At 38.5% G+C, this 13364-nt stretch overlaps 1 protein-coding gene across 4 annotated transcripts in view; it reads left to right on the top strand.

The window, feature by feature from the left end:
- The window catches only part of RERE (arginine-glutamic acid dipeptide repeats), a 419954-nt gene that overhangs the window by 187103 nt on the left and 219487 nt on the right, over window positions 1-13364 (top strand). For all 4 annotated transcript variants that reach the window (XM_068538818.1, XM_068538817.1, XM_068538815.1 and 1 more), the window contains exon 3: window positions 4788-4858. In XM_068538818.1, the coding sequence (XP_068394919.1) occupies window positions 4788-4858 (71 nt within the window). The remainder of the gene's footprint in view (window positions 1-4787; window positions 4859-13364) is intronic.

Genomic DNA, 13364 nt, shown 5'->3' with positions numbered 1-13364 from the left:
CTTGAGAGGACCCTGCTCTTGCTCTGTTTACATAAGGCTGCTGATTTGCTGAGGGCTGAAAAAGCAGAGAGGGCTTTCTTTGCCTCCAGAATCTGCCTTTGCGTTTTGGCTGACTTCCTTCTCTAGCGTAGCAAATGCTCTGTTGTTTGCAGATGGCACAAGAGATTCTTGGACACAAAGCTATGTTGAGGTTGTGAGAGACAGCCAGAATCACCCTGTTCAATATCATTGCCCACATCGTGAACACAGGATTTGAGGTCACTTAATCGTGTGATCCATTTCCAGGCAGAGGCTGCATGTTAGGAAATAAATCTTAACCTAGACCCATGGTTTCATTTGCAGACACCCCTGGTAAAGAAAAAAATTTGTTATCCTGGGTTGTTTGGAATCATTGATATTGATGGTAGTAGCCTCACTCATTTTTTCTGGCCCATTTCGGGCTTGCTGATTTTAAGATTTAAAAAATATATATTTGCCTTGCAACAGCCGTTAGCTCAATCTGGTAAATATGCATTTTCATATGGGTAATTTTGAAAATGCGCATTATGCACTTAATGGGTCGCATCGGCTTTGCTCAGTTCTTTCAGAACTGCTAGCTTGCTTTCTTTTTTAAAGGCTCTTTTTCTTTTTTTCAAAAAAAGGTATCTGCAGTACTTGTGTTGGCCATGGGGAATTTTCAGGTTGAGGATCAATATCCAACTGACTGAAACCACTTTTATAGCCAGCTTCGGACAATCCGTGCTCCCATAAGTTGCATGAAAAATTGTTGGCAAATCATTTTGGCTTTAAAAGATTGCTGGGCGTACATCCCAAGTGATTTTTTTTTTTTTTTAAAAAATTGGGGTATAGTTGCTTTATAGTGTTGTATTTGTTTCTGCTGTACAACAAAGTGAATCAGCTGTATGTATACATATGTCCTCTCCCTCTTGGACCTCCCTCCCCCCCTCCCCCCCATCCCCCCCATCTAGGTCACCACAGAGCACCGAGCTGAGCTCCCGGGTTCGGGCCAGCTCTCTGTTTGACACATGGTAGCGTATATATGTTAACCCTAATCTCCCCATTCGCCCCCGCCCCCGCGTCCTGTCCACACGTCCGTCCCCTATGTCTGCGTCTCTATTCCTGCCCTGCAGATAGGTTCCCCTGTACCATTTTTCTGGATCCCACATATATGCGTTAATATACGTTATTTGTTTTTCTCTTTCTGACTTACTTCACTCTGTATGACAGACTCTAGGTCCATCCACGTCTCCACAAATGACCCAGTTTTGTTCCTTTTTATATTGACTTACGTTTTCATCATTCCCTTCCCAGATACAACACTTTATTTTTGTGCTAACTGTAAACATCTATGTAAAGTTATTTTCTTAAATAGCTGCTTAATTAATAAGACGAGGGAAATATTTCTGAGTTATATGGCCTTATTTAACCTTATTTTGAAAATTATTATGAGCAATAATAAGTAGACTTTTGTGTGTGTGTGAGACTTAAATTCCAAATTGTTTTTAGGATGTATTCTCTTTTAGTTAGATCCCCCTATTTTTTATGGGAGGGTTAAAAAGAAAAGTTTGACTCTACAATAATTTTTCATGCTTTCATTTTTTAAAATGATTTAGAAAAATCAAATCAAAACAATGTATTTTCCCCTATTCCTATGGCAAGTTTGACATGTGAAAAATTTTAATTCATGTCAAGAATTTTAATAACCTCTGATCTTGGTCATTGTGTGTTTTATGACCATATTTATGTAAAATAAACTCTAAGTGTTGTCACTTAATTTTGAAGATAATTTTGAAGATAAGTTCAGTCAGACCGTTTCACATGTAAGTTTCAAAATACTGATAGAGATCACTTGATGCAGTGACCTGCTTTGCATATTACTAGCCTTGTACATTGGAATCTCATATCTGGATTTATAGCTTTGGATCAGTTTGGGTTGCCACGATAACTTTTTAAACAGAAAGAGGTGACTTTTTATCTAGTGATAAGGCATTGATAGGTAAACGTGGTAATTCCATGTGTTAGGTTTGTGGATCTGCTCTCTCCCACTACCTTATCCCTCACGGCAGCGCTCCTCAGGCCAGGGCTGCAGGGCGGCCTCCAGTGAGACCACGGAGAAGCGTTTCGGCAAAGGGATATCAGTAGTTGTCCTTGACATCCCAGCGTATTCCTTTCCTTTCTCCTCTAACAGATATACGTTCAGGTATATTTAGAGATAATCATTTTCCTGAATGTAAATTTGTAGTTGAGAAATGGAAGAATATAGATTGTCTCTCCTATTCTGGAAAGCTTTTTAATATATAAGGTAATAGCTACTTTATGTTTTTACTTTATGTAAGAGAGTTTATAGTAATAATGATTCTGTTGATTATGAAAAAAGAATATAAAGCTTTTCTTTGTGTAGAAAGAATAAAGTTATTCATAATCCTCACTATCTAACCATCTGTCATTGATTTCAGTTCTGTCTAGTCTTACCAACACCAGTGTCAGGCATTAGTCCTTGGCGGGGGGGTGAATGCAGAAATGAGTAAGTTTGGTTTCTTTGAGCTCAAAATTGATAGTGAAGTAGACAGTGCAGACCATCTGACTGCCAAATAACTGACCACACAGGGGATGTAAGCTGTCAACTTTATATTAAAGGAAAGGAAATTTTACATCAAGGAGAGGAGATGTTGTTGTTTCTTTACAGAGGAGTCGTGAGAATTTACTGCCCCTGGAGGCAACTCATTATAAGGTTGCAGGTGCTTGTAAGAATAAAGGAATAAAGAAGGTTTGGTATGGATGGGGTACGGGAGTTGGTGTTTCTTTAAGGCAGTGCAGCCTAGGGGAGAGCGAGATGTAATGTGGGATCAGGCCATCGAATACAGCAAGTTTTTTTTGTCACGTGAGCTTTAAGAAAGTGGAGATGATTAGTTAGGAAGGGACCTGTTAGTTTTGAAGTCAGTGAATAGTAGCTAGGTATGACAGTGTCACATTATGAGATACAGAAAATACTTCCTTCTGTAGGAGGTGATAGGAAGAAGAGGGCATATGGGCTGTGATTTGTGTTCAGGTGAGATGAGTAAACAGTGGATATCTAGAGATGTGAAATGCTGGTAGTGGGTACAACAAGGATTGGAACACAGAAATTAAGAACCTTGGGTTGTCCCCACACTGTGCAAGTCGGAACTACAGTTTTTATTTAGGGAATGCGTTTCTTCAGTTTTTACTTGAATAGCAAGTTAGGCTTAGGTAGAGAACTCTCTACCACAGTGGGAAGAGATCTCTTCTTTGTCCCTTAAGGTGATTAGCATGGTAAGTGGATGTTGCCTGAATGTTGAACAGAGTTTTTTTCCCAGCATCCTGGACTTTGGAACAAGATAGAAAGCTCAGTCAGCAGTTCATTCCTGGGCTGCTGATTTATATGGATTCAGAGATCGAATTGCTGTTGTTGAGCCTACATCTGAGTAGAGAAATCTGTTGGGAAATTCTGGATGCCTAAATGATTGGCTTTCAGATTTCTTCTTTTTCTGTAATGACTTTGGGCTACAAGAATCCTGATGTCTTTCAGGAAGTTTCTTGGAAGGAAGTGGCCTTTAGTCTTCTTCGTGTCTTTCTTCCTGTTCTGCCTCTAGAGTAGTGGGTCTGCTGGCCCCTGTGGTGGGACTAGAATTTCCACTGGATCGAGGGCTCCAAACCTCTGCTCCTTTGCTTTTTGCCGGGGAGGGTGTTGTTAACATGCGTGAAATGAAGAAGTAGAGGAACCTGCCTGTGTTCTCAAGCATCTGGAGTTATTCTAAGACACGTTTGTTGTGCAGGGTCATGAGGAAGGATAAAACACACGGCATTTTAAACGTGGGCATTATGGTCACTCTCCCTAGAAAATTTGATTGACTGCAGATGCCTTTACTTCTGAGTAAATAATGCCTAGATTTTCCTGTCCTGAGCTTTATGATGATCTTCGGTTGTAGTGTGGAGCGTTTTTACATTCCTTTATAGTCACTGCTTCCCTTAAAATCATTGCTTCTTTAAAAAAAAAAAAAATGTGTCTTAACTGGTCATTTTAAAAAATAACCTTTAGACTCCAGCTGTTGAGAGCATCAAAAATAATTACCCAGCCACCGCCATGTCAAATGTAATTTAAGAAAGTGCTCTTCTTCCCTGAGGAAAATCTAATTTGGTTTACTTCATTCCATCTCTGATTGGCTGCCTTGGTTTTCTTTACTATTAGAAAATATGTTCAGGTTAAAATTTAATAGAAAGTTATCCATAAGATACTAGATTGGTTTTCTTTTTCTTCATGTGGGTGAAAAGGTCGTTGTAATAGCATGTTCAAGCTAATCTTCTTTACATATTTCACTCATTTCCTCACAAAATATTTATTAAAAATAAAGCAGCACTTGGCAAAGCTGTTTCTCTTTGTGAAGACGGGGAGCATCTATCTGAGTAAGATATTCAGGATTTTGTCTTGGTGTGTAACCTTGAGCAAGTAATTCCCTTTATCGAAGTTTCTCCATCTGCCTATGGATAATCCCATGGGATTCCCACTCCCCCTTCTTCAGGGATGCTGGAAACAATAATCGAGGCTTTATCAAGTTATTTAAATTATCAGAAAGTGGTCAAAAAGAACCCAAGAGCTGTTTTCCTTTAGCTTAAAATTATTTGTCATTTAATATCACCTTTAAAAATTTATTTTCTATAAAAAGGCATGTGCTTTGTCATTTATTTATTTATGCAGTGGCTTTATGGGCCCTGTCTTTGATCCATTAAAGGTAAATGCCATTGTTTTAAATTTTCTTTTTCTTTTAAAGACTGTGTGTATATCGAGAGTCGGAGGCCAAACACACCGTATTTCATCTGTAGCATCCAAGACTTCAAACTGGTAAGCATCTTTTCATGTGCTGTTGATTCTACTCTGTACCTTCTCTTTTCCCAGTTCCACTGGCTGTCTCTCTTGATTGCTTCTCTATCGTATTGACTTGGTAACCAGTTCACCTCTGAGTGCTGACTGCCTGGTGACTGCAGCACTCAATTAAGGCAGTAATCAGCTTTATAACACTAAGTGTAAACAAATGTTTCTGAAGTTTTTATTCATTTAGTAGCTGTGTTCTGACAACAATTTCAGAGATTCCCTTGAGCTCCTGTAGTAGTTCATTTTTTCTCAGCCATTGTGAAGAACCTGACGTAAAATAAATTTTGGATTTGATGGTGAGTTGGGGGGAAAAAAGAGACTATAAATGGGCCAGAGATGATTATTTTCTGTGGCGATTGTAATTTACTTAGGTATTTTAAGCAAATATGGAGTGTATCTTGAACCTTTTCTGGGGTCTCCCGTGTTGGAAGTCGGGGAAGGAAGTTTGGCTTGGGGATGATATAGCTACAGTACTTTCTCATTAAAAACCTTTCACAGGTACCTAAGTGCCAATATTGCCCAGTATGAAATCTCTTGTTTTTAGACCACTGGTTCTCACACTTGGGGCTTTGGATCCCCTGATATCCGTAGAGATTTTGCAGAGGTCTGTAAATAAGCATTCTCAGTCTTAAATAAATTAAATAAATATACTCCACACATGTCTGTACAACTGCTTTTCAAATGTATTAATATGCTGCTGTGATTTTTAAAATTAACTTACTTAATGACAGTACATAGTTAAGAATCACTTTATTATGTATTTTCCTCAAGCAGTTGTTATGTGAAGTGCTATCGAAGTAGTGTCATTTGGGGAATCTTTTGAAACATTTAGATGTTAAGAAAGGATCCTGTACAGTAAGTCGCCTACATACGAACGAGTTCTGTTCCGAGAGTGTGTTCCTAAGTCCAACAGAGTTAGCCTAGGTACCCAACTAACACAATTGGCTATATACCGCTGCTTTTACGCTTGCTTGCAGACATCCTGGGCTTGAAATAAAGATACTGTACTACTGTATACTGTACTGTACAGTAAAGTACACAAAAGCACAACCACTTGTAGAGGATGCACACACATGATAATGTACGCCAGACACATGCACTAACTTACGTGATTGCACATGTGAACGCACGTTTGCATCTTTGAAAGGTCGCAACTTGAAGGTTCGTATGTAGGGGACTTTTTGTACTTGAAGGTTATGAACCACTGTGTACATTCTTAGGTCTGGAGAAATCCTAATTCTTTAGCTTTGTAGAGATATGTGTCAGTATCTGTGAAAGCCATTATTTCCAAAATGCTTTGTAACTTTTGATAATACTTGTGCTCTGACATACATTGTATGTGATATTTCAGCCTAAAGAAAAGTAATGTAGTCTGAACTCTGCATCTCCTTAGTTTTTTTTTAATGCATTTTAAATGACTCCGAATGTCCAATAGTATATGCGATTGAGTTAGTTAAAAAGTTGCATGCCATTTATTTGTCTTTGTTCAAAAATTATCATGTAAGTAATAACATGCTTTTTGCTACTTTAAAAGAAAGTAAAATGGGCCATTTACTGCTAAGATTTCTTTATTCTTGGTAGGCTGCTTTTACCTTCTAGTTTTACCAGGTGGCCTTGCGGTTTAATCTTGTAAAAGCACGTGCTTTCTGCTCAGATTTTATGTCAACATGAGGTTTTACCATGTTTTAGAGGTCTTTGCTATTTATTGTATGTTGCCTTCCAGAGATTTTTTTCCACAGTTGCTGCACTGACATCTGCAGCTCTGGGCGGTGGCCTTGTTTCCCGGAGAGTTTCCTGTTGCTCGTGGTGCTGCTGCTGCTCTTTCCCTGCTCATTGTCTTTGTGCGGGGTCTTTACCAGATGCAGTACCACTGCGCCATGGAAAAGATACAGCTGTGAAAGAAAACTGCAGAGATTTTTCTTTTACCTATTAGCGTCTGAGCCCCTTTTGTACAGTTTTTCCACGTTAGCAGGTGCCTTCGTGTTTGAATGGCGTCTCTTATGAAATGCTGATTGCAATGTGATAGTTGCTGTTCGGGGCAGAGGTTCCTGCTGAGCTACAGTAATTGCTCAGGGTATTAACAGCAATAAAAGCTGAGACTTCTGTCATCAGGATTGGTCTAGTACAGCGCATTAAAGCTGTCTGCAGAAACAGCATGGGAAGTGGGGTGCTATAGGTTTAGGTGCCTTTTTCTAAGTCACATATTGCTATGTCAGATGTTTTTGTTTGAGTCCTGTATTCAGCATGTATTCACAGTTTTTGTGTAAGAATAACAGGGATGTTGAAGAAATATTTGCTCCTGGAAGGAATGTGTTTATTGTCTGGGCACCCACTTTCTTCCCTTGTTTCTCAATACTACTTATAAAAAGATAACCTAATAGATAAGAATAATCATAGACGTCTTTTCCTTCAGCTTAACCTATAAGGGGAAAAGATGAACAGAAGGAAATGTTCTTTGTTTCTTTGCAAGATTTCAAAAAGAAGAAATTGGAGTTGGTTTTGCCCACAGCAAATACCATGCATGGCAAGTGGAACAGTGGAAAACAAAAACCCAATAGCTTTGACATGTTGTTGATTAATTATGTATTTTATCTTTTTATGGTTTGAGGTTTAACTGAGAGATGGATTTCTTTGTTTATACCATAAATTAGAATCAGTCCTTTTAGCATGGTGAGTTTGGAGAACAAGATGTGTTTGGGGACTGTCAGAGGCACTGGGTGAACGCCCTTTGTAGGGCAGGAAGCTGGGAGAAGCAGAGGGTTGGAGCAGCTGTGCAGAGAGAGAGAGAGAGAGAGAGAGCGAGCGAGAGCACGAGCGCTCTCCCTGAGTCCTGCTGTATTGGTGCTTCTTCCCGTTGGATTCTTAGATTATCCTTATTGTCTCTTCTGAGTAGAGGGCTCTTTTCTTGGGCCAGCTTGAGCAGATCTCTAGTAACCATAACTGAAAGAGCCTGCTATCACATCTGCATATGCTGTGCTCCCATAGCTTTTCTAGGTCACTGTGTTTGCTTTGAGGGTTTTGTTCCCGAATGAGTCACTGTCATCACGGAGCAATATATCCCAGAGTGCAGTTAGGAGCGTTTTGGGTTATCACCAGTGCCTTCGACAGTCATTTGTTGAAAGCCTACTTTGTGTTCTTTGTTGAGCGCAGCACCATAAGGGGGACTGAAGAATCTTAAGATATAGTTCCTTCCCTCAGTGATCTTAGGTTGTGATTGGACAGACAGTGGCTGTGGTGTTACTGGATGTCAGCCCTCTTTGGGGAACGCTGAGTAGGACTGATGTGGAGGAAGCCATTCACGTAATGTCCTAAGAGAAAGATTCCTTACTTTTACGAAAAAACAGTAAGCTTCCATTTTTATAGAAGTCCAGGCCTTAGCATAATAGAATTAATTTGCTATCTAGAAATAATCATGGATTCTGAGAACGCTTAACAAGGAGATTATTGAGATTAGTGGTTTCCATTCAGCATAACACCAAGGATCCTTGCTCCTTGTCTGGCTCTAATAGTGGTGCTTCGTACCTAATTCTTCAGTCACAGATAAGTAGTTGAAGCCATTCCTCTAATACTCTGCATGGGAATTCTGTGTGGATTCCTAATGAGTTTCTATTGTTTGTTAAATAGAAAAAATATGTTTGTTTCCTTGAGTTATATAATTATCAATTCTTTAGCTGTTACATGAAATGAATTTTCAGGTCGGATAGGTAAATTATTACAAATATTATTTTGAGCAGATACCATTGATTCATTTTTGCTACTGTTTGGCCTATTAAAATGTAATTGTCTTTAAAATTAAACCTGAGATTCCTTAGAGTTGGGGCTATGTCTTTGGTGATGTTAGGCTATCTCCAGTTGACTTTTTAGGGCTCAGTGTGTTGTCACTGCCCTGCACCGATGCATGTGCTCTTGTGTCGTTTCTGTCCCTAACAGCATACGTTCTTAGTGCTGACTTTGAACGTGGAGTAGTGAAGGGCGCCTGCCACTTGTTACCTTGGTGAAGGCACATCTCCATTGCTGCTGTGAGTGGGGGGCCGAGCTCGTTAAGGTGCAGCGCCGTGTACACCTCTTGTTTCACAGTCGAATGTGAGCAGCTGGGGGAGGAACATTTTGGAGTTTCCTTCCAGTTCCTGGTCTGTACCTGTAACCCTACGCAAAGGCTGGTCACCGCAGCACAGCAATCAGGGGCTTCAGCTTAGGTTCCACTTACCGTTGAAATTGCCCTCTCTCCACCAAATTGAGTTTCTCACAAGTGTATTAAAAGCAAGAAGCTGCTTTTCCTTCTTTGAAATGAAAACTTACTGAGAATAAGTAATCATATCTTCTCGGTTTTTTTCTGTTAGAGACCTTTACATAGATAGTGCTGGGAGATAAGGGAGGTTTCGTTAACATGCACTCTTGTGTACATACGTGTGTACACACAATGAGTTAATTATCATTTATGTATTATACGCCACAGTTATTTAATCCCAGCTTGGTTGATGTGACCAGTCAGCACAGAATGTATGGTGTATGGGCATTCAGGAAATGGGCATCATTTTAATATTAGGTCAGCCTTGTATTGAAAACTTTTGGGGGTGGGGGGCAGGAAATCTGCATTAATTTGAACATGGCTAATTCAGAATTTTAGATGTGATTCTGGGACTGAGTTGGGGGATGGTAGAGTGCATGGGTTGGGAGCTGGACTTTGACATCAGCTGGTCTGTTCCATCAGTTGCTATCTTCCATGACCTTGGGCAAGACACTAAACCCTCCTAACCTTGCTGTACTTACCTATGAAGTTGGGATATAAGCACCTACCTTGCAGATGGGTTGTTTTTAGATTAAAAGATCAAGCCTACAAAGTGGACAGTGCAGTGCCTGGGCCATGGGATGATCGTGACGTTGACATTTAGTTGGCGCTCTAGGTTTAAGCCTTGTAAGGACAGATACCACCACGTCTGTTTTATTCATTGATGTATGCATTGCCCATATAAGATCCATACTAAATATTTACTGAATATTGAATGAAGTTACATTTCAGTGGAAAAAATTGACTGGATGACGTTTTCAAAAATCTTTAGTAGTGGTTTGATACAGTCCATGCATTAACTACAAATTAACCTTCCATTTATTAAACAGACCAAAGAGATCTGCTTCTTTACCTTTAGTTAGCCTGCAATGTGTAGTATTTTATATATTTAAATAATAAAATTCTAAAAATACTTTAAACCTCAGTTTTAATTTTCTTCAGGAAGTTTATGTGAGTGTAGCCAAAGTCATGACATTTTTTAGGCATTATTCTGTTTCGAATTTTCTACGTCACTGACTTTTAGCAAAGATAAATGAGGGCTTAGTCTATATGTAAACATCCAGAGAAGGCCAGCTGATATGAAAAATGCCATAGGATGTGATGATTTGTTTCTGTGTGAAACAGTAGTTGTTTCCTCTTTTGGTTTTTTATAGTCCCTCAAGTTAGGCCTGCAGAATTGAGTCTATTTGTAGTTTCTTTTTCTCTTTACCCTCTTTGTTCATTCCCTGTAAAAAGGTCAGTACCACTTGGTTACAGCTTTGTGACTTGAGTGTATGTAGTGTTGGATAATGAAGTGAAGACTTTGAAGTTTGTTATCAAGTGTTTTCAGTTTATAGAGCGAGGAGTTACATCTTACTTAGATAGTGGAAAGTACAGCAGAGACAGTTCTTTAAAAGAGTTGTTCCTTTTTGTTAGTTTAATTGTTCTCACCTGTCAGCAGTGGGTGCATCCGTGGGACGGTGCTCTTATACAGTGATTTCTAGGTCAAGAAAAAGTTGGAAAAAAGAAGGAAATTTTGCCATTTGCAACAACATGAATGGACTTGGAGGGTACTTTGCTAAGTGAAGTAAGTCAGACAGAGAAAGACAAGCACTGTATGATATCACTTTAGTGTGGAATCTAAAAAATACAACAAACTAGTGACTATAATTAAAAAAAAAAACAGACTTACAGATAATAGAGAACAAATTAGTGTATCAGTGGGGAGAGGGAAGAGGGGAGGGGCAAGATAGGGGTAGGGGATTAAGAGGTACCAACTCTTATGTGTAAAATAAGGTACAAGGATATATTGTACAACACGGAATATACCGAATATTCTATAATAACTGTAAATGGACTATAATCTTTAAAAACTGTGAATCACTATATTGTATACCCATATCTTATATAATATTGTACGTTGTATATACTGCAATTTAAAAAAAAAAGTTAAAAAAAAAGGGGAAAAGGTTTGAATTACTGATTTGGTGCTAGAGTATTCTTCTAAAGGCCACGCCTTCCCCTAGCCCCACCTTCTTTGTTTAAAATAAAGGTCATGGTTGCTTAGTTGCTATCGATAAGCATTGTGATAAACTATAACGGGGTATTGAGCTTCCTCCATGCTGTGTTTGGAGTAACCCACCAATAATACATATATGTGCAAGGATTAAATGTCCTTTTCATGTTGGAATTGGAAGTTTATAATTTTAAGAGTGGGATGCTATCGCTTAGCCCTGAGTTTGATGGGCATAGTCAGATGCCGCGTTGTTGGGTATCTGCTGTGCCTGCCTCCCACCTCCACCCCAATTATAGGACAATCATGCCGAAAGTTATTTTGAATCACCACAGCCTCTTCGCATGATACGAGTGTCAATTTATAAGTGGAAGGAAGTGGTGACACAAGTGAAAATCAAAGCAAGGCTTTGGGAATAAGTAATCTCAGAACATCTCATTGGTTCCATTTACTTAGCTTCTCAGTGGTCTTTTCACTCATGACTGACAGTCATTGTATGCCACGTGGTATTTAAAGTTTTAATGGTTCACGATTACTGTGAAGTTGGGTAATTCATTTTCTCCTAATTTATTTGGATTTTAGGACTCTAAGAAATCACTTAAAAAGTTTAATTATATTTACTTCCATAAACTATTTATCTAAAAATGTTATTTTAATAGTAAACCTGTTCTCTGTATGTAAAATTTTTTCAATGCAGGAAACTCTAGGTATTCTGATTTTTTAAAAAAGGAACTTAAGAAAGTTTGAGACAATCTGATACTTGCAGAGAGCTACTGTGCAAGAATACTGGTAAAATCTTGTCATTCCAACTCTATTTCTTAGAACTGGAAATTTGTAATTTGTGTATATGTGGTTGTTTGTGTTAAGGGCCAACTCAAAATTATAGAAGAAAAAATCCATTAGAAGAAACGAAAGAAAATTAGGGCAACTGAGATACTGTCAGCGTTTTCTGATTCATAAGTAAGAATAATGAAATGCTTTGAAATGATGCCTTTTTTTCATGTTTAAAATGTTTTAATAATTACTTGAACTTTTGCACATTAAGTAATGCCAGTGTGCTTAGAAATGCTTCACCAAGTGTCTTTCTGTTTAAAACCCTTGATTTGAATGAATAAGGATTTGAGTGGTCTGATTAACTCCTAGTGCAAGAGATTAACCACAGGTTCATTTTTATTTGATGCTTACATTAAAAGATCTTGAGTATACTGTACATTCTAGTGCACAGTTGAATCTTTGATCAGAAATTTGCAGTGCTGGTATGGGGAGGTGGGAGGTGTGTGGTGGAGAAGGCTATGGCTACTAACACTTGCTGTCCATGCAGGTCATGTATATTTACTGTCCGTGGGGGCAGTGGGAGTGAGAGACTGGCCGCACAGAAAGCATATATCGTGTGGGAGCCCGGGATGCTCTAGAGGGTCATCTGTAGAGAAAGAAAAGATCGGAAAAGAAAAGCATCATGATAAAGACATGCCCAAGATTAGCTCTTTTTCTTGGGATTTGTCTTCTTTGTTTTCAAAGAGACATAAAAAAAAAAAGTAGTTGATGGAGCATATTAAAATCTTGGACCATAGGAAGCTGTTAGAGAGTGATTCTTAGCTTTTCGAAATGAATTATATGTATCAGGACTCCCTAAAAATGATTTAATATGAAAAGTTTGCTTATCTGTAATTTAAAAACCATCTTAAGAACAGAAATTCACATAAGTATTTGGATTTTATGGGGTTTTTAGTTCATTAAAAACAACATGAAATTGGATTGGTTAGGTTTTTGGAAATGTTACGTACTCCCTAGGGTTTTTGAAAAGGGACATATTCAGACGATCATCTGAAGTATCTTTTTTGATACTTATCAGGACTGTGCTGGCTTTCAGAAGTTGCTCTCTAATCTTTTGCTGGTTTTAAATGTTTTAAAAGTTTCTTTAAAAAAAAAAAAAAAGACATACGGCACATACCAAACCGGTTTTGCCCCTAAAAGAAATAATGTCCTTCTTGAACTTTATGCTCCAGCCTGTTTGTTATATTTACCTTGTGAGTAAATTAAAGCTTGTTTGAATGGTGTCTTCTTTTTCCTCTGGTGTTAAGCCTTTGTATTTTACCTTATCTTTAGCTTTACAAAATTAGGACTTTGAGAAAATGGTAGGATCTTTCTTTGAGGCCCCCTGCCCCCAGTACCTTGAGCATTTCCTTCTGAAGTAC

This window comes from Eschrichtius robustus, chromosome 3, assembly GCF_028021215.1.
Source record: "Eschrichtius robustus isolate mEscRob2 chromosome 3, mEscRob2.pri, whole genome shotgun sequence".
NCBI lineage: Eukaryota > Metazoa > Chordata > Mammalia > Artiodactyla > Eschrichtiidae > Eschrichtius > Eschrichtius robustus.
Note: the sequence above shows the minus strand (reverse complement) of the source record. Positions and strands in the feature narration are given on the sequence as shown.